Consider the following 22,040-nt stretch of genomic DNA (forward strand, 5'->3'; position numbering starts at 1 on the left):
TGTGGTAGGTGCAGTGAATGGTGGGTTATTACATTCCTCTTTCCTTGCGAGGGGAAAGACCGGGCATTGCTGTCCACAATGATGTTACTGAAGAGATGTCCAGGGTAGTGCTGAGGGCGGCAGCCGAAGGTACGAGAAGTTCCCAATTTGTTCGGATGGGTGAAGTGAATGGGAGGAGGGCAAGCCTGCTGCCCGCAGGCCCCAGGGGGACTGGTGGACCAGAGCAACAACAAGGGGCAGCAGCCGTCTGGATGTCGGAGTCCACAACAAGGGGTGGAGGTGTGGGCTGCAGTGGATAGGAGAGGCTCTGATTCTGGTGGTGTGCCCCGGGTCTATTTTCAGTGCGAGCTTTGAAGACCAGGTGACCACACTAGCTGTGGATGAAGGCCAGAATTCAGTGAGGGTGCCATCCAGTCATCGTGGCTCGTGCTGGTGTGCTGACCAGTAAAGTTGACAAAACTGTCACTGCTGGGAGGACGTACCCGACGGCAAAAGGTCGAGCAGTGCAGACGACTGATGAATGTACCGGAGCGCAGTGGGGCTCTTGGACCCATTGGTGTCATTCTGTAAGAGATTGAAAAAAAAATGTGAGAACTTCCTCAGCCTGGAAATCGTCTATGTACCTGCGCAACTCTGGATGGAAGGAAGGTACTGTGCTCTAGCAAATGCCATTGTGTGCACAGAGGCCTTGAAAGTTTGTGCCATGGACTGGGGACCATTCTCCAAAACTGGGGTGCAAGGCAAGCCTTATATGGATAATATCTTCAACAGGGCCCTGAAGTCACATCTGCTATCTCAGACTGACTACGAACAGCATAAGGAGAATGAAAAAGAGCATCAGTTGCCAATAACCAGAAAGTGACCAAAAAGAATCGGTGAACTCATTGCGAACTCTTTCCCGAGACTGTGTAGGGACCGACCATTGCGAAGGAACTTTGTGGCACCACCTGTGGGGGAAATATCCAGTAGCTCAGCCTGGCTCAATGTAGCTGATAACTGTTCCAGCATGGCTGTATGTACCTGCTATTGTTGCAGAAGTAGCTGCAGTAAATCTCGCACGGGAGAGACAAACGGCAGGAAAACCACAAAACCCGAGTTGTATGAAAATTCGATCCTCACGCATCACCACTTCTCGTCATACAAGGAACGTGACAAAAGACACGACTGTGAAAGAGAGACAAATTTATTAAGTCACAGAGTGACATCAACTAGAATATATGAAAGCATATTACACATCTCGATGCTACTGACAACTGAAGGCCCAGAGACCCATGCACCTCCTTATAAAGACGCTATCCACACCAGGTGTCGTCGGTGTAATGCTGTGGGCATGTGGTGCTCTCGATGTCAGCTGTGGGCTGTAGGTGCAGTAGCCAGTTCAGTAATCTGTGCAGCTCTCTCTGTCTTTTTTAATGTTTTATGTTGTGTGTGTTTGAAAACTGTTCTATATTGAACTCGTACCACTTTGTTGCAGATAAAGCATTTGAGTTCGATGAACCAGTGCTTCTGGTGGGTGAAACTGGTTGTGGAAAGACAACTGTAGTCCAGTACCTTGCAGCTCTACAGGGTCACACTCTCTACACACTGAACTGTCACATGCACACAGAGGGCTCTGATTTCCTGGGAGGTCTACGTCCTGTTAGGCATCGTAGCCAAGATGATGTAAGTTGCCTTCATGTAATTGAAAAATACTGTCTCGGTACAAATGTTAGCAAAAATTCAGTTCGATTAAGGCATGTCATAACATTTATCAATTTGAATATTTAGTTTCCTTCTCGTAGCATCTTCTGAGCAATTATTATTTTGCAAGAAGTATTAAATTATATTATTTTGAAGCAGTTATTTTTATTTCAACAGTGGATGTGTATGCTTTGTTGTCTAGTTTTAACGTCCGTGGTATGTACTTCCGAAATGTTAAAGGAAGCCATTTTGATCCGGACATGAAATTTATGCCAAAATGACATTTTCATCATATTAGAAAATAACATAATTTTTGAATTTTGTAAGTTCTTTTTAGAAAACAACAACTTTTGAGCTGTAATAACAGTTCAGCATGCATCCCCGTATAATTTTACCATTACTGTAATAAATTATCAGTGAAACCATCTTGACCACTTTGTTTTTTTGACATCCTATGTTGGGCTGCCATTAATATCTCACAAGTTTGCTTTATTTTCAGAGTAAAATCTGGGTATGCCCTCTTCTTCATGATGGATACAATGTTTAAATATGAAAATTCGAAAAAGCTTTGTAATATTGTTAAAAATATGTTGTGATTTAACATGCTTTATCAAAGGAGATATGTTGCCTTTCCTAAATTTCATTTTTATCTAACATACCAAGCTTCATAATATCACTTCACTCCACTTGTGCAGAATTTTGTAATACACTTTACCCACTACATCCAATAGGCTGATTCCTATGTAGCTACTGTAGTTCTTTTGTATCACTTTTTAAAATTGTATGTGAGTATCATGCTTTTAGAACGGCACTGCTTTTCCAGTATATGTTAACGAAATGCAACATTCTTAACATTCTGAACCAAATCTCCTTGTATAACTATTTAATTATACCACACCCACCTCAGTATTTTCATATGAAAAGAAGAAAGGAAAGAGTTGAATGGAGTCTTTACACAAAAGTAATGCCTCCTCTAAATCACACGTTGTACTAAACTGAGTAAGTTTTCAGTAATTCATATTCATCTCAAATTTGGCAATTGTAGAATGCAAGCGCCTTCAGTGTTAATTTTTATAGAATTATATTCTTCAATTGCTGCTTCATTCATTCACTCATTCGTGGGATTCCATAGCTCCTATCATGAACCCTCAGGGATGTAGAAGTTGTTGATAACTACATTGGCAGAAAATTAGCTGTCATAAACTTCATTCTGTAGACTAGAGGTTTTTAGATAATCTATAAGAGGCTAAAAAAAATTAGAAAAAAACTGAAAATTTGGAAATCAAATCATCTGATGCGAATTACTTATTTTATACAAGACTTCACTGATGATTATCAGTAAACAATAATAATATGTGTGCCATCACAATGAAAGGCTATTTATTTCCTCATTAAACTCGTTTTTTTGGGCCTTCTTTTTAGATTTTGCATTAGTATGGTGAATGTAAATGCTTTTGCATTGACAATCATTGGCATGTTTTCTCTCTTCATTTCCCCTGTAAAATCTTTGGGAAGAATGGCTGATGGCTCACTGCAGAATATTGGAGTGGTATACATATTTACTGAACTAGCCAGTGCACAGAGAGGCAGCTGATGCCACTTGTAGCTGTTGTGATTGGTGTTCAGCATTGTAGGGAAGGAATGCTTTGATGGTTGGAAGGTTACATGAATAAACGGAGCAGTGAACCTGGAATTGCCGTTTTTAAAGTAAGATGAGAACTTCGTGTCTGAATAACTGTTTGTTTTTATTTTTCTGACTGTTTATGGTTTTTAGCTGCATGCTTGTGAAGGGTTAATACAGGCATCCAGATGATGGGAGCTGGACCCTCATCATCTGCAAGTTAAATGAAATTGTTGCGAATGTCTCAGGAAAAATGTAAGGGATGATCAAAAAATTTCCATTTGAGGCTGCTGCTGCTGCAACTTGGCATGACTCTGTTGTGATATGTAGGCAAGGGCTTAGTGTGGAACTCGTGTCTTTCCAACACGTGTGCGGTAAATGCAAAAATGTGATCTGTGGTGACATTATCTTCAAATGCGTCGAACAGTACCAGTGTGCTGTTATTCTTTTCTTGGATGCCTATGGACAAACACTGGTACACATCTGTTGCAGAATGAAGAATGCGTATGGGGCAACATGTATCTCAAAAACCCCAATTTCGGAATGGTGTGCCAAGTTCTGGGTGCCGGTGCTTCATGATATAACAAATATTGTAACACAGAAATGATGTCGACTCAGGGGAGACACTCGAGCACCTGCCCTATAGTCCTGATCTCTCCCGATGCGATTAGCATGTCTTTGGTTCCTTAAAAATGGTGTTGAAGTGTTGACAGTTTCTGTTGGCTGAGGACGTGCAGCTGGTGGTTATGGACTTCTTCAGGAGCAGAACATGGTGTTTAACCAAACGGGTATCTTCAACTTGTTGCAGCAGTGAGATGATTATGTCAGTGTTTACAGCGATGTTGCCCGATTGGCATACCAATTCTGAACTGTACAGCCTTCAAACAAAGTTTTTTGATTACCCTTTATAATATTATGATTGCTAAAAGCTGTTCCACATATATCTTTGACTGATGTACACTAAATGAAAGTTATTAAGAACTGCAAACAGCCACTTGACAATGTAATATGTTTCTGTAAATTCTTGTCTATCTGTCAGTCAGAAGGGCTTGGACTGTACCCTTAATCTCTCTCTCTCTCTCTCTCTCTCTCTCTCCCTCTCCCTCTCTCTCTCTCTCTCTCTCTCTGTGTGTGTGTGTGTGTGTGTGTGTGTGTGTGTGTGTGTGTGTGTGTGTGTGTGTGTGTGTTTTTGTTGTTGTTGGTGGGAGGGGGGGAGTGCGGCGTGCACCACATCTCCTCCTAAACCAGTGGACTGATTTCAATCAGACTTGGTACACACGTCCCTTACTGTCAGGAAACAGTCACTGTGGGGGTAAGACCCATCTTCATATGATAGTTCAGGAGATATGATGTCATTAACAGTGAGATGCGTAAAAAATTGCTGCATCATGCATGACATTTAAATTTATTACTTGCTTGCTACTAACTCTGTCCACAACACATTTTGCAGACAGTATCCACATACACTGCTGAAAGTACTTACACAAATGTGTCATTCTATGACACGTAGTTCGAGATGTGTCATCACAAACACCGAGATGCGTAAAAAAAAAGTCGTATCTTGCATATAGTTTTAATACATTTATTTCTTACTACTAAAGCACCCTTACAGTGGAGTCGATGTAAGGAAATCCCTGACGCCTGAATCCTGACAGTGCTATTGACAGCTCTCAGCTGTGAACTACAAATGGCTGTAGGGGAAAACGACAGACATCTGTAGATCTATGAAGAGACATTGCCATAGAGACATTTACAAAATCGCGATTAGGTATGTGATGCAGGTGTATCCAGTATACAGAAACTTACACTATAAACAGAGTTAATTTTTTTGTTTTCAGTTCTAATAGAAAACTGGCAAAATGAATACCCAGGCGTGCCTTGTTGGTCAGCTAGTTTCTAATAAAGTGTCTACCGTGGTGGTACATGGTAACTTGACTGCGTGTAGGAAAGGGGAATATGAATCTCTTACAATGAGCCACATAGCTCCCAGAAAAGATCCAGCAAAATCACTCTGGAGACATTTCCACAGGCGTGTGAGCTTTAGCCACAACAAAAAACTTTGTGTAGCTGCTGTTTGATACATTCTACATGCTAGATGATTCTGCACAACATGTAGAATGTATTTGTTAATTTTTGACAAGTAAACATACCTCCTAGCAAAATTTTTCATCCTTGTAATTTCCCATTGTAGTTAGCATAGTAATTTAAAAATACAGTGTCAGAAGCAAGATAGAATAAAAACCCTGCATACTTCATTTTCAAATTTCGAGAAAAGTATGCCTTTGAAACCTTGGAATTTATCTTGCTTTGCAGCATGTGGCAAAGGAGTTGATGTTCTTCTGTTAATAGCATGGTTGGCACCCTTGTTGCACATACTGCATTGTTGTGCTTAGAATGGAATCTGCTCTGTAGCTGTTTCTTTGTTCTGGATGTGATGGTGAATTCCTTCAAGGCTTAGACAGTGCAATGTTTACAGGCGCAGAATGTGATTAGTCAGGGCAGAATAGGTGTGGACATCTTTAGGGAGCATCCAGGTAGAAAATCAAGTATTTCATAGATGATTGCTTGTAAAGGTTACAGTTGGGTGCAACCTGCGTGTTTAGCAAGGCCACCTGTCAGCATCGGTTGGCCCAAGAGGCAATTGCCTTAGAAATGTAAGTTTACCATTTATGCCCTAGTTACCTGGCCACATGTGAGAGAGAACTTGCTGCTTGGGCCAACACTTTTTCAGCAGGGTCCAGAAGTCGACACGATTTCTCCCCCACATTCCTTTTGGTTACACAATTTGAGTACACTGGGGGCAGATTTGTTCTCTTTAGTGCAGTCGAACGAATAACCTCAGGTGAGCTGACAATGTTATTTCGCACATAGGCCACAGTGAATTATCATTGAACTTTAGATGATAATTGACTGGCTGGACCTTCTGCACAGGTTGTCCATTTGGAAGTGTATAGTTTCTTGCTGTTGATCTCTCAATCAGGAATCATAGGCAATGTAGATAATGCATCTGCATTTGAATGTTTTTATAATGGGTGTTAATAAAGGGAATAATGAAAATTTGGCAAGTATAAGACCCAGTTCTAAAGTGGTAGTGCCGTTCAGTCGGGCACTTTGGTTATGGCCCTAATTGGGAAAGAAAATACTTGTGAGTAGTAGTAAGGTGAAAGATGTTGCTGTATACAACGATTTTAGATTTATGTACATCAAAAATAATGGTCAGAGTTTCCTTTAAATTTGAGAATATTGCCCTTTTATTGGTGACATTGTTTTAATGAAAAAACCAAAAACCTCTCAGACCCATTTGGAAATTAATGGGATCAGACTGCCAGTTGCTAGGACCAGGACACAACTAGTCTTTATTAGTTTTGAGTTTTTGAAAAAAGTTTTGTCGAGCCTGAGACCACTCAAATTTTGTGCCTTCTTGAGTTAAGGTCCTCATAGTGTGAGAGATATTGGCTGCTCAAGGTATAAATCACATGTTATTTACTGAGGGACTTGCAAATGTTTCAAGGTTGTTGGGAGCAGGCAATTGCTCAGTTTCAGAATGAGTTTTCACTCTGCAGCAGATTGTGTCCTGATTTGAAACTTTCTGGTAGATTAAAACTATGTAACAGACTGCGACTCGGACCTGAAACATTTTGTGGGCAAGAGTTCTGTTGACTGAAGTATTTAAGCAGTACTCACAATCTACCTTCACAGCTTCACTTCCCTGCAAAAGACAAAGGCCTCAGGTTCGAGTCTTGATCTAACACACAGTTTTAATCTACCAGAAAGTTTCAAATTTGCACACATTCTGTTGCAGAGTGAAAATTCATTTTGGAAACAATCCCTCAGGGAGTGGCAATCCATGTCTCCTAAATATCATTTCTTCCAGGAGGGCAAGTCATGCAAAGTACACAGGAGAACTTCTGTGAAATTGGGAAGGTAGAAGAAGAGGCTCTGGTGGTAGTAAAGCTCAGTAGAGCACTTGCTCCACTAAAGGCAGAGATCTCAGGTTTGAGTTTCAGTTCATCAGAAAATTTTAGTTTGCTGGGAAATTCCAGTTTTTCAAGTGCTCTGAGATTCTCGTAATTTGGTTTGAGACCTTCCTTGCTTTTGATGTGCCTTACATATGTCACAATAGGTTGTAAGGGGTGAGGGAGAACATTTGGAATTGCTACATTTAAGACTTTGCTGTGAAAACTGCTCAGACAATAGTTATATACTATGCAGATGTTCATCATTTGTTTTATCTGTGATGATATTGTCATCAAGGTAATTAACATATTGTGGAATAGGTTTAATAAGTTGTTCCAGACATCTTTGGACTGTTGCTGGGGCACCTGAATTGTAACCTGTTGTATTGGTGCACCCTGAAACGAGTGTTGATGACATAAGTAATTTTTTGGGGCTCTTGGTCTGAAGGGGGAGGGCAAAAATAAGTGTTGGACAAATCTGTCATGGAAAAACATTGCTGAATTCAAAGCTGCATGAACAATTCATCAGTTCTTGGTTTAGGATATGGATCTACTTCTACTTACGCATTCACTGTTCCTGGGGGCTGTGGCTAAGCCATATCTCCGCAGTATCCTTTCTTTCAGGAGTGCTAGTTCTGCAAGGTTCGCGGGAGAGCTTCTGTAAAGTTTGGAAGGTAGGAGACGAGGTACTGGCAGAAGTAAAGCTGTGAGTACCGGGCGTGAGTCGTGCTTCGGTAGCTCAGATGGTAGAGCACTTGCCCGCGAAAGGCAAAGGTCCTGAGTTCGAGTCTCGGTCGAGCACACAGTTTTAATCTGCCAGGAAGTTTCACTTTGCTTACATTTTAAGGATGAGTGCCAGATAATATAATATAGATTCTATTCAATGAGAATGTTAACGGATCTAATAATGGGTATAGTTACTGCACAAAATGGTATAAATACAGATTTGTTGTCAGCAAAATTGTACAGCGCTGCTGTGAGTCTGCGACTTGACTTGCCAGGAAATGAGGTATCTGTTGTCTTTAGTAGATGTCCCATTCCTCCTTGGCCTCATCAGACAATGGAATGCCAGGATGGCTGTAGTTGATGCCACTGCCGAGCTTCCTGCAGTAGATTTCAGGAAGTGCAGTACTGATGTTATCTTCTGCTGTTGTTCCGGTAACTGTTGAATGACTGAACAAAAGGTCACTCGGTGAGGTTAGAAATGTACATTGTGACACTGCCTTACACACCACCTATGCATTGCTTGAAATACATGAATGGTCATCTAATCTTACAAGCCAGTTTTCATCATTTATGTCGGTAGCACACAATACGCATTTCCTCGTGATGCCCTGTTTAAATAAATGCTGTATCAAAATCCTGTAAATGGATAAGTTTACCATAGGATAAGGCAGGCAAGTTATGAGAAGAAAAAAATGTCCACAATCCAGTTCCAAGCAAGATTCCGATAGCAGCAGACACGGGTGAAGTGTGAAAACAAACCTAACACGGTCTGAGGAATCACACATTTCACCTCATAAGGCACACAGAGATAGCTGAAGAATGTTGACACTGGTAAACACGAGAGTGGCTTAAGGCAAGCTATTGCCAGCATTTCACAGGCCTGCAAGGCGGCCTCGGACCTCTTGCCAGACAGTTTGCAGCATCTCTGTCAGACAATGTGCAGCATTCCCACCAAACGTCGTAGCAGTTATACAAAATGATGATGCATTTTCCATATCGCATTTGGCAGGGCTATTAAACTCAGTTTCTTTCCTGTTGTAGCAGGCAGCTTGTTAAAGATATTTGCACCAGAATACAAAATGTTGAATTTAAAATATAGAGGCAAATTATATACTGAAATTTTTGTATAATGTACTGTATTTGTAAATCATAACCTGTCAGAAGTTGTTAGATGCAAACATCTTTACAGAGTAAAACCATTTTCAAAGGTGTGGAAGGTAACAGTTAAATGATAGTTCACGTTTCAAAATGAAAATCATCTCAACAACTGTAAAAATATGAGACAGAATTTGTGGCTGTTTGTTACCTTCAGGGTATATGTCAGTACTGCTGATAGATGGATTGAGGATGGTTCAAAAAGGAAGGGCAGGTCACTGAAACTCCAGGGTAAGATGGACCCAAGGGAAGACAAAGATAAAAAGGGTAAGGGGAGGAGGGGAGATAGTTCATGATAAATATTAATACAGCCTAAAGATTTAGTTGATGGCTGCACTTCTTTTAATGTGTTATGTTGATTTATTCTGTGTGTCTGAATACTATAATTCATTATGAAAACTACAACACAATGAATTAATGCCTAAATGAATATTGTACAGTATAGATGAATTATTGAGCAGTAAATAAGCACATAAATGAGGTGGTGCTTTCTGTAATGCAGATTTCTAGTTTACATGATTTCTCAGAGGATACACAAATGTTAAATATAATAATGTACTATTGCTTTCCTAACATCTCCTGCTATGACAGTCTTCCTACTCACTGTTTGAAAGCTTAATGATAATGTAAGTTTAATAGTTATTTGTAAATTTACCATTGTTTGCAAAACATTCTTCTTTTTTCCATTTTTGTGCATTATCTTAGTTAATGGCTGAGTTCTGTAGTACAAGGGTAAAAAATCTGTAATGCTGACAATTTAATTTTCCAGTGGATATAATGTTGCTGTTTGTCTTTCCTAGGACAGTCCACAGAAGTTATTTGAATGGGTAGATGGCCCCCTCATTAAGGCAATGGAAGGAGGATCATGGTTTCTCTGTGATGAAATATCACTTGCTGATGACAGCGTGTTGGAGAGATTGAACTCATTACTAGGTTTGTTGATTCATTTGAAGTCCTTTCTTACACATCTGTCATTTATCAAAGCATTTTACTCTGTACATATGAAAACTGCTTTGAAATTGCCAGTAACTCTCTGTTATACTATAAATCTAGCAGTAATAGGCTGAGATCATTCATTGATTATGAATGAGCCAATTCCATTTCTATGATTCTTGAGTACAGGCTTAATAATTGCCACAAGGTGATTTTTTAAGCAAATAGTGCAAATATTTATCGAGATAGTATAAAGCTTATGTAGTCCATCATTTGACCTGGTGTTTTTTCTTGTTTCAGAACCAGAGCGAAAACTCCTGCTCTCTGAAAAAGGTAGCACAGGATCAGTTTCTGATGGTGCAGGTGACAGCTCTTGTATTGTTACAGCTGCTCCATCCTTTAAATTTGTTGGGACAATGAATCCTGGTGGTGACTATGGAAAGAAAGAGGTACGCTGCTAACAAAAACTGATGGAGCATAACAACAGTGGTATAGATAGTAATGGTGGTAGCATAATTTGCTTGGAACATATGGAAAAATGAGTGTTCAGTAATAGAAAATAAACAAAAATGTCAGCATTGGGTTTTGTACCTCATTGCCAGTATAGTGTTACCACAAGTCTGTATTGTCCATGAAAGAGGAGGCCAATCCAATGCCAAAGTGGATTCTTTCAACTAAAATAACAAAATTAAGAGAAGTAGGAATAAATATTATTAATTTGTAGTAGTATTGCAAATATTGTAATGGATGACTGCAAACTGAGAGAGTAGTCTTTGCCCCAGATAGCTGATGATAAAGGAATCAATGTAAAGGTTGAAAAGGAAATAAGATATCTTGAATAGCTAGGTAATTATAAAATTAAATGTTTTACTGGATCTGACAGCCATCAGTTCCGTTGTTTGCAATCAGAATTTGGGAGGACAGAATTTGAAAGACATCAGCTGTTTTTCAGAACAGGCAATTCCCTATCAGTGAAGGACAGTAAGTGTGTGGAAGTGAGCTGGTTAAGAAAAAAAGAAGAAATGGTGGTGTTAGTAGGGAAAACCTGCTTAACATTCACATATAGAATAATTACAAATTTACATTTTTTCATATTATACTATTCTAGTTTGCGTGCAGCTCCAAATGCTCAATCATTTTCTTCTGGGTGAGCACCACAGCCTCATAAATTTGAGGAAGGACATCATTCCAACAGGCTGTATTTTAAAGTCATACTTTATTCAACACTTTTATTGCAGGCATAGCTCACTTTCTGTTCTTACCCCCCCCCCCCTCCCCCCTTATGGGGCTGCCTGCATTGCCACCTGCGCCGCCCCCCGCCAGTCAGCCTGCATGCTATTTGCTCGTTTCTTTTGTCAGTTGACTCAACTGAATCGAGTTATGAATTGTACTTTCCTATGTAGCATGCACGTCCAAGTCATCGAATTTTATACTTTTCTGTCTGGCACATACATAGCTAACACATACCTACAAGAAAAGTCGTGGCCATTCTAGTGATCTCGAAAAGGTTATTCTGTCTGGCATTTGTTCAAGAAAAGTGGAAAATATTCTACTATTTTCTTGTACAGAGAACCTTCGATACGTAGCATTATAAATACGTACTATTCGCCAAGTAGGAAGCTAGTTTACATTCAGAAGCAGAAATATTAAGACTGAAGAATGACTATGTAAGAAGTCCTAGTTGTAGCAAGTGCAGGTCTGAAGATTAGTCAAGAGTGAGAGTGATCAGTTGATTGTGAAGTATTAATAACAGAAATTCGTAGTAATTTCTCAGAAAAATATTGTTACAATATTCGTAACAATATTTTTACTAATAATGTAACAATAGTTTCCCATACCCAACTTTTAATATGTATTAGGTATGGGAAACTGTTGATGTGTGTATCTCCGTAATAGTGACTTTCGAGAAGATTCCTAAAAACGCATTGTTAGTATGTAGGCCCTCTATCGAATGCACTAGAAAGGAAAGGAATTGACAGTAGGAGTTCCATACACATAAATTGCTGGATGACGTCGTCATTGGAAACTCGCCCTTATGTTATATGTCATAAGATACACATTGGCTTGTTGCTTTCACAGAAGGTATTTTTTCACACTCCATAAAAGTCTGGAAGCGAACATTCTGGCAGCGAGAAACAACCGAGCCACTTGTATAAGAGAAGCAGAGTTGCTGCCAGGTAGTCAGTGTGAAAGCTACAATTGTCGCGATAACTTGGAAGTGATAAAAAGTGAACATCTGTGATTATTGGCTATTACCATGGACTTTGGTCAATGTTGTGCTTAGTGACATTAGAAATACGCGAAGTGTGACCGTGTGCGTTTTAGTGCTAAGTGTACTAGTGTTTCATTTTTCAGTGTGAATAAAGTGTATATTCGAAAATAATTGGCATCTAATTAACCTATGTCATAACAGTATAATAAAATGGATCATTATGTAATAAGAAAAAGAAAAATGGAAACATCTGAAGATTCTGGTCACCATTCAGCAGCAAAACCAGCGCCAGATGTACAGGCAGAGCGCAGCACTTCGTCGAAACTTCCACAACAAAGATTATCGACTGATTCCTTTAATCCCATGAGTATTGGCGATTATTTGGATATATTAGTGTTAGGAAATATTAGTGATGCTATAAAACACAAGCTTTTCAGAGCTCCAAGGAAATCTGAAATAGGTTATACCTTTCCTACTTCTGAGCACAACAAGAGAGGATGGGTTGAACGCAGAAAAGTGCACGATAATCGCTTTGAACAGTATCCATGGCTGGTGTTCTCAAAAGTTAAAAAGGGACTTCTTTGCATTAACTGTTCAATTTTTGTGAATAATAAACTGGTTGGAGGAAAGAAATCCGTTATTGCCAAGAAGCTTGTGACTGAACCACTAACAAAGTTTGCCAAACTTACTGGTAAAGATGGTGACCTTGAGACCCACTCCCAGCTCAAGTACCACGTTGAAGCGTCAACAGATGGTGACAAGACGACCGCGAACTTGAGGTCGTAAATCAATTGTCAAGACAGGAAAGCATTAGGGAAAACAGAGACTGTCTTGTACCTATAATATAAACAATCATATTTCATGGAAAGCAAAATATTCCTCTGTGGGGCCATAGAGATGATGGAGTCTATTAGAAAACGAAAACGATCGTGAAAGTATAGTGAGTAATGAGGGAAACTTCAGAGCTCTTCTAAGATTTAGAATTGACTCTGGAGACTTGCCACTAAAACATCACCTTGAGATCACTAAAGCGAACTTACTTAAGTAAAACAATGTGTAATGAACTTATTTCATGCTGTTAAACAGTCATGTTATTGAGGATACTGGAGGAAATCGAAGATTCTCGTTATTACAACATAATTTTTGATGAGACTGTGGACATAGCGCACATCACCCAACTGAGTTTAGCTGCAACATATGTTGATGGTGACGGCAAATTACACGCAAGATTTTTGGGTTTCATTGACATCTATAAAGACAATCATTGTAGTGGAAACATTGATGATGAACCTCACGAGCGTCAAGATGAAGAGTGTAGCGTTACTGGTGAAGTATTAGGTACTATGATTCTAAGGAGAAAGGAAAGCCTTTCGCTGTCACTGGAGAACTGTGTGGGTGTAGGCTGCGATTGTTGCTCAGTTGTTGCTCAGTTAATATGTCAGAATTGAAAGGAGCTGTGGCTTACAATAAAAAAGAAAGCTATCAACATGCAAGTAGCACAGTGTCGAAGTCATCAGCTCAACCTCGCTGTCTCTCGTAGTTGCAAAGTTGCAAGTGTGAGAAACTCACTTGGTATTATTGAAGAAGTATCATTCTTTACAGCATCTAGCCAGTTGTGTGTGACACTGAAGAGTCACCTAAAACACTCGCTGCAGTCACATTGTCAAACGAGACTTGTTGAGCGACATGATGCTGTTATTCAGTTCGCAGCTGATCTCGGAACAGTTTGCAAAGTTCTTAAAAAATACAGTGGTGGAGGGATAGAACAACGGCTGCCAAAGCCAATATTCTCCTTCGAGCTCTCTCTAATTGTGAGTTTATCATCACTCTGTTTACACTGAGTGACATTAAGAGCATAACATATCCACTCAGTAAGATCTTACAAGACCCTAGTTTGGACGTCGCGATGGCAAAATCAAAATTCGATTTGACACTCGAGGTGTACGACAACATGAGAGCTAATGCTGATAGCCACTTTGCTTGTATTGTTGAGGAGGCAAAGGCAGTCATGGATAATTTAGATGTGGAGATGAGTTTGTTATGGAGATGAGTGTTCCTCGTCTTACAGAAGAGATAGACAAAGAGACAGGGAAAACTGCGATCATAATGATGATGCTATGACATATTGGAAAAGAACTGTTTTTATTCCCTCACTGGACCATGTTACGACTGACGAGAGAACATTTTGCTGAAGAAAATATTTATCATTTTAACATACTAGTGCCCGAGAACAACTGAAACCTGACGGTTATAAATTGAATCAGTGCTTAGCTGAATTACTGTTCTTTGAATAAGAATCACTCTTTGTGATTAAAAAGAGACTAAATGGAGAGATTCTTCAATGCAAGCAAACGAGCGAACACCCTTAATGATCATGGTTCTGTTATGCAATCATTGTCTGTTTGTCCTAAATCTGACTGTCCTACTTTGCACACTCTGTACAAAATATTTGCTTGTCTACCTGCATCTATTGCTACAGTAGAGAGAAGTTTTTCAACATTGCTGCATACAAAGACATGGCTGAGGTCGACAATGGAGGAGGATTGACTTAATGGCTTAACTCTGTTGAGCAGTCACCCTGACATTGATTGTTCTGTTGATGACGTAATTAACAAATTTTCCAGGAAGAATAGGCGCATAGAATTCATCATTTAAGGAGGACAACCTCAATTGTAACTTTTTTATATCATAAAATGGCATTGTCTTGTGTGTGTCATAAGATGGCATTTTCTTGTGTGTGTGTGTGTGTGTGTGTGTGTGTGTGTGTGTGGTGTGTGTGTGTGTGTGTGTGTGTGAGTGAGAGTGAGTGTGTAATCAGTTTAAATAAAACTTTCTTAAACTTTGTGTGACTTGATTATTTTTTATTGTGTTAAAGTAAAGGTAGCTCACGATATCTTTAGCAACACCTCCGTGAGGTTTTTCTGCATCCACCGCTGGTCTGGTAGAATGATGTCTTTCCTTAAATAAAGTGCTGTATCTAATGTTTCATACTTACAATGTTTTGCTTCTGACTTCTTGCTAGTCTACTTGGAGTTGCTCCAAATTTCCAAATGAGGCACAGTTCTCCCATTTATGTTGTTAGTTTCCTTTCATCTCCTCTCCTCTCTGTAATTATTGTGTAACTAAGCATTAACCCTCTATATACAAGCTCAACAAATTGCTGTATCTGCATAGTGAGAAACAGCGTAGGAAGCTGTGCTGCACTGTGAGAATTTGTTCAATTACTTGAACACGTGCATCTTGGGAATTCTGTGTAGCGTGGATGCTTGTTTTCAACTACGGATATTTATTATTACTGCTCTTGAAACATGTAAATTATCAGCTTTAAGTAAATATTGCACGATAGAGGTAATATTTAGCTATATCTGGATACAAAAATGATTACATGGTAGACATTGCTTCAGAATTTGTGAGTGGATTTTTTAAATGTTACAAATCTGTGAACTTAGGCATTCGCAAGCCAAACTGTTCTTGTTTCTGATAATGGCTCATACAGTACTTTACAGAAGGGGAGGAGCAGCGTTGTCACTCGTGAGGCTGATGAGGAGAGTGGCTGTTGTTGTGTGAATACTTGATCTAGTAAGGTGAGCCAGTTGGGTAAGAATGCCAAAGAAAGGTGTGAGGTTAATTGTGTATCAGTTACTCTTCTCTGCAATTAGTTTATGGGAGGAGTGGATCTTTCAGATTCACTAATTGCATTCTACAAAATTGACATCAGACTGAAGAAGTGCTACCATTGGCTATTTTTTCACTTACTCGATATGGCGGTAGTAAATGCGTGGCTAATGTGCGTGAGAGGCCGTGACCCTCTCGGTGTACCCGAGAAAAAGCAGAAGCCAGAGCTGAAATAACTGATGCCCTGTGTAAAACCAACGTGGTCATAAGTAGGAGAAACAGGTAAAGAGCTTCTTGAAGTGTAGCTACTGAATACGCAAAGAAGAAAATAGGGCATGCATCAAAGCCATTTTCCCAAAAGGTTGTTCACAAAGACAATGTTGGACATTGGTCAATTGTGTCCGAGAAGAGAGGTTCATCCTAGACACCAAACTTCAAAGGAAGTCAGTCAGTTATCTTCCAGAAGTGTAACATTAATTTGCGCATTGAGAAGAAAAAGAATTGTCTTCTGGGCTTTCGTTAGGAATAAAAGTAAAAGACTAGTCAAAATTTGAAATTCTTATATATTTTCAAATGTTGGGGGAAAAAATGTAGTTATCGACAAGCCGACACTTACCTGTATCATTAAAAGTCTAACAAAAGTATGTAACACTACAAAATTATTATATGAGGTCATCTTAATGTTTTTTTTATCAATATATGTTTATTGTGACCCTTAAGTAGCACAGATATAGCATTTAGAATTCTTTTTCTTTATTGCTTTGTAATTCTGTCTTTGGAGGGTTAATGATTAATGATCAATGGCTTCTGTTCCAGCTTTCTCCAGCTTTACGCAATCGATTAACAGAGATATGGTGTGAGTCACACTCAAAGCGGGAAGATTTAGAACAAATTCTAAAAGTTAATCAGAAGGGTGGCTTGCAATTAGATGTCTCTGTTCTTGTTATGGATTTTCTCGATTGGTTTACCAGTACAAAAATTGGCTCAAAGTAAGTGGTTTTTATCGCTCTACCATTGGATACTCCTTTTTAATTGTTAGGTATTTCTTTGTCTCATAAATTTACAATATTTATGCTGTGGATTTGAGTGCAGTTGTATTGCTCTGCTGTATAATAAGTTGTAATTGTCAACAAGGTATGATTCTGGATGTGCTGTTGTCGTACTAAATAAACAAAAGTAACTTATTGTCATTTCCTTATGTGAAATATGATAACAATAGTTTTCACATATTTGTGTAAAACTTTTTATCAGTTTTACGTGCTGGTTTTGGATGTCATGATGCATCTGCCAATTAAAAGGGCAGTACAAAAACATCTACATCTATGCATACACTCCAGAATCCGCTGTGTAGTTTGTGAGAGGGGGTTAATCCATACTAATACCAGTGATTTTTATCCTATACGATTCACGTAGTGAGTCTCCGCACACAGCTTAATCTCTGTTGTATGATCTCATGATCGATACATAATGTGTATAGCAGTGACAACCTAATTATTACACGAGTGCTTGTTCTGTGAATCTGCTCAGCAGAACTACAGCCTGGCCACCTGGGGATGGCATATCTGCAGTGACAAGAACTACTTTGCCCAGTATGTCATGAACCAGCCCTGCTGCAGTCATTGCACAGCTTTTGATATGGGTGTCACTACCAACCAGCTGACAATCAGGGTGAACGGTCATTGCCCAAGTGTGGCCAAGAGCCTCCTCTCAGTCCATGTCTCCCCATGCTCATTGTATGGTGCTGTCTGCCAGTGGATCCACCAGTTTTTTCACCTTCTCTCCTCAATTCTGACCTCCCCCCCCCCACACCCCCCTCCTGCCCGACACTCTGCCTGGCATCCTTGTGCTGCCACCATCTAGTCACTGCATGGTCTGCCAGGAGGGTGCGCTCACTTCCTGCCCCCACCTGTGCCCTGCTATCCCTCCCCATTCCCTGCCCCACTCCGGCTTGCTGCTTGCATTTGATGCAGTTGCATTGTGGCTGAATATAGTCATCATGTGTGTAAGGCTTAGCTGAAAGCTCGATGTATGACTGTCTTCTCTTTGTGCCTGTCTGCAGCTTAACGTGCCATCTTTACGAAGAGTAGCAATCTATCCTTTTCGTAATGTTGTCGGTATTTGAACCTGGACGTTCCCTCATTTAATATTGTCTTTTGTACGGGCTTCCCTTTCACTATTTCTCTCACCACCTCATTTCGTACTTTAGCCATTCTAGTTAGACATCTCTTGTTTCTATGAAATTTCATCTTGTGAACCTTTACCCTGCTGACCAGCCTTTTCTTCACGACTTAAGTCCCCGACGTGTACGTCAGTAAAAATTCTCCCTCTAGTCTGTAGTCACATTTTATTATGTCTAATTGCTACTGGTTTAAATACCATTAGGATGTCCTGTGATCATGAAATTACTACACAGAGTTGAAATATAGTGTAATAAACATTTTCTAAAGATCTTTCTCTGTGATATCTATTGTAGATATATTTAAATGTTTCTTAAAGAAAGTATTAACTATGTGCTTTAAGTTGGTTGTAGGGTGGCCTGTTGGTACAGTAATCGTTACACAAATTAAAAGAGTGACCACACACTAAAGCAAATGATTTTTTCTTTTTTTCTGACGTTTAGGCAGGAATATGTATGCGGCATAAGCGAGTGCTAGAGCACAATATGCTCAGTGTAACACTTGTTTGCTGTCTGGTGGGGCATCTATGCTGCAGACCAGGCTCCATACACTCTGCAAGAAACCATGAGGCTGCCTCCCTGTCTTGCTTATCTCCTTATCATTCCTCCTCGCTCTCCATGTGCTCGATACTTCCCACTTTCGTGTAATTGCTCTATAATACTTATACCCATTGCTCTCCTCATCCTGTTCCTTGTCGTCACCATCACTTTACCAAATAAAAATATTGCTTATGCCATCGCCACCTCTGTGCCATGATGAGAAATTTTATCCACTGACATCTGAACTATATAAGTAATTTTAAACAGAAAAGTCACCGAGACATAGGTTTCTCTGTGCACTATTTCCGAAGACTGTCTTGCCGGCATTTCATCATGTGCGACTAAATTCTATTGCCACTCACTGATTGGTTGAATGGGAAGGAAGAGGGGTGAAGCAAAAGGACTGGAGAGCTTTAGGAAAAGAGGTAGATTTTGGAAAAGTTACCCAGAACTGCGGGTCATGGGACACTTACCGGACAGGAGGAGAAGTAAAGACTGGTTGTTGGGGACTGCCAACAATCAGTCTTTCCTTATCATCCTGTCAGGTAAGTGTCCCCTGACCTGCAGTTCTGGGTGACTTTTCTGAAATCTACCTCTTTTCTTAGTTCTCTCCAGTCCTTTTGCTTCACCCCTGTTCCTTCCCCTCCAACCCCCCTGCCGGAAGAAGGTGCCACTGGCTCCGTAAGCTTACATAATTATAACTTTTTATGTGCGTGTTCTGCTGCTGCTTGGTGAGTAGATATTTTTATCTATCCAATTACATTATACTGTCAAAAATTGATTGTTTCCATTGTTAAATTATGTTGCTGTTTCATTCTATGCTTTAATTGCTTTGCTAATTGTATCAAAGTAATCTTTGACTGGTGGAGTTTGCACTGAAGATGCATTCAGATAATTGTGCAAGATCACATAGAAAATTCAAATAGTGTATTTCATTGTTGGATGTTGATATTAGTGGGTTGTATTAGTGGTTTACATAATTAAATTGCTGTTTTTCAGTTACTATCAAAGTATCTTCTTGTATTCAAAAGTTATTGAGGCCATTGGAAGTGGAGGCATAGTTCAGATGATGGAGAATGGTACAAGGAATCTGTTAAGAAAGTTTCACTGAATTCACCTAATTTAATCTAAGAGCAGCACAGAAGTTGTGAATCTGGACAGTCAGAGAGGGCTTTGAACCCTGTTCTGTCCAGATTCAGTCGGTACTGTAACCAATGCACTGCATTGCTCAATTTTAAGTCTACAAAAATAATTCTTAGGTTGAACAACATAGTTATCACTCTCGCCCAATTCAGCTTTGCATGAGTTTTTGTGATAAAACTAACTGTGGTTAGGTTAGCAAAGCACCAGCCATACTCTCGCTCCAAATCTGTCAGTGTGTTTTATGGTCCATTAATTGTTTTTGTTCATTGTAAACAGCATATACGAGGAATATGATGCTGATTTCATAAATTTATCACCTACCTGACATCCTTTCACTGAATAAAAAATAAGCATTTTATTTGCAGGTAAAAAATAGTGGATATTTTGAAGTCAGGTGATGCAGTTCACCACATTTTGCTGATAATTAAGTTTTGCTACACCAGAGTAGCCAGATTTTATGTTACTTTTGTAACAGTTAATATGATTTATGTAATGCAGCATAACTTTGGTGACATTTTTACAGGTTTCATGTAAATGTCCGTGACCTCATCACATGGGTAAACTTTTACAATGTATGCACATCACTGAAAGGGATGTCTCCTGCACTTGCTTATGTACATGGCGCTTTCCTGACGTTTCTTGATAGCTTTGGTTCAGGGATCACTTCCAATGAAAGGTCAGTATTCTCTCTCTCTCTCTCTCTCTCTCTCTCTCTCTCTCTCTCTCTCTCCCCCTTGTGTGTGTGTGTGTAAAATATAGAATTTTTTTTTATTAAACCCCTTATTTTTCAGTGAAGAAAATTTGAACATTTTGAAATCAGCTGCTGTGCAATTCTTGGCAAAACAAGTGAATATCTCAGAAGAAAGCCTTGAGCAGCCTGCTAACATTATTCGGGGCAAAAATTTATGCATTCGTCCATTCTCCATTGAGACAGGTTAGTATATATAAATATAGTATTTTTATAATTATGCTTGTGAATTCCAGTTTAAGTTGTTGCCTGGTTTTGATGGGTTTTAGCATTTAATCTTTTATATTTTCAATTTCGTGATTGGAACATATTGAGATCCATCACTGCTTTTGCAAGTTTTGCTAAAATATGGTTTGATATAACTGGAAGTGATCAGTGAAGTAAAATATTTATATCATGCATAGAAAGAATCTTTTGCGCAAGCACTAGTTCCAGATGGAAACAAAGAAAAATGTAAAGTTGCTAGCTTTTAGAACCAGGAGATCATTCTTCTGACAGAAGTGAGAAAAGGGTCGTTGAAAAAAGTGGATAAGCCTTAAAGATTTTGAAAGTCACCCAGGACCCCAGGTCAGTAGACTTGCCACATTGGAATCTCTATCTTAAACTCTCCTTTTTGTGAGGAGGAGGAGGAGGAGAAGAAGAAGTGTTTGACCCAAGACCTAGCAATTTTCCAATGGCTTCCACTCAGTAAACACATTTAGTTAACTGGTATTATTGCTGTAATAGTGTCATTGTTAATAATAATAGTAATGAGGTAGGTTACTTCTTAACACTCATAATCAAATGATTTTAAGTAATGTAAATTATGTAACAAATAATGGTTTGTGGATGTAAGTTGCTGCATCTGATGAGAGAGGAATGGTATAGGTGGCAGAGATGTAAACATCATGTTATAAAGTAAAGTATAATGATATAAACTTCTGTAGTCACTTGAGGTTTACATGCAGCCAAAACATTCTATACAGATTTGTTTGATGACTCTTAACATTGTTTTTATTGCTGTAAGGAATTAGAGATGTTTACTTGACTAATGGGAGTAATGAATGCTACAAATATGTTAAACAGCTTAAGGCTGAATGTAAAATATAACATCTGTTCAAAACTGCCAAAATATTTCAACACACTAAAATTAAAATCCTAAAGATAATTGTTTCTACCCAAACAGCCTTTACAGTAATGATGGTGTTTGTTCTTGGAATTCATTGTGTCTTCAGTTGTGACATCCAAATGCAAGAAATTGCTGGATACTATTCACTTAAAAGGGAAGCCCACTGTTGTTACTCATTTTCTACATTCATAAAAAAGAGGCTACTTGTAGGGAGTGGATGATTTTCATATAAACTGGAGTAGTAAGAGTTGTCAAGCACATGCTATTTCAGTTTGTGTTATAAGTTAATTTTGTCATCTTTTAAATTCTTTAAATTTCTCGGTAGGTGGTAAAAGACTTTCATGGTAAAGTGAAACAGTATACAATAAATAAGTAAAGAAACCATTGCACTCCCCTGATCATCAAGTTATTATTACAACTGATTTCA

General features: G+C 39.1%; 1 protein-coding gene across 1 annotated transcript in view; it reads left to right on the forward strand.

The window, feature by feature from the left end:
* LOC126100725 (midasin-like) overlaps positions 1-22,040 on the forward strand; it is a 229,874-nt gene that overhangs the window by 151,363 nt on the left and 56,471 nt on the right. Inside the window, exons 24-29 of the mRNA XM_049911344.1 lie at positions 1,475-1,662; positions 9,939-10,071; positions 10,372-10,520; positions 16,715-16,887; positions 20,281-20,433; positions 20,554-20,603. Coding sequence (XP_049767301.1) covers positions 1,475-1,662; positions 9,939-10,071; positions 10,372-10,520; positions 16,715-16,887; positions 20,281-20,433; positions 20,554-20,603 — 846 coding nt within the window. The remainder of the gene's footprint in view (positions 1-1,474; positions 1,663-9,938; positions 10,072-10,371; positions 10,521-16,714; positions 16,888-20,280; positions 20,434-20,553; positions 20,604-22,040) is intronic.

Source organism: Schistocerca cancellata, chromosome 9, assembly GCF_023864275.1.
Source record: "Schistocerca cancellata isolate TAMUIC-IGC-003103 chromosome 9, iqSchCanc2.1, whole genome shotgun sequence".
Classification (NCBI taxonomy): domain Eukaryota; kingdom Metazoa; phylum Arthropoda; class Insecta; order Orthoptera; family Acrididae; genus Schistocerca; species Schistocerca cancellata.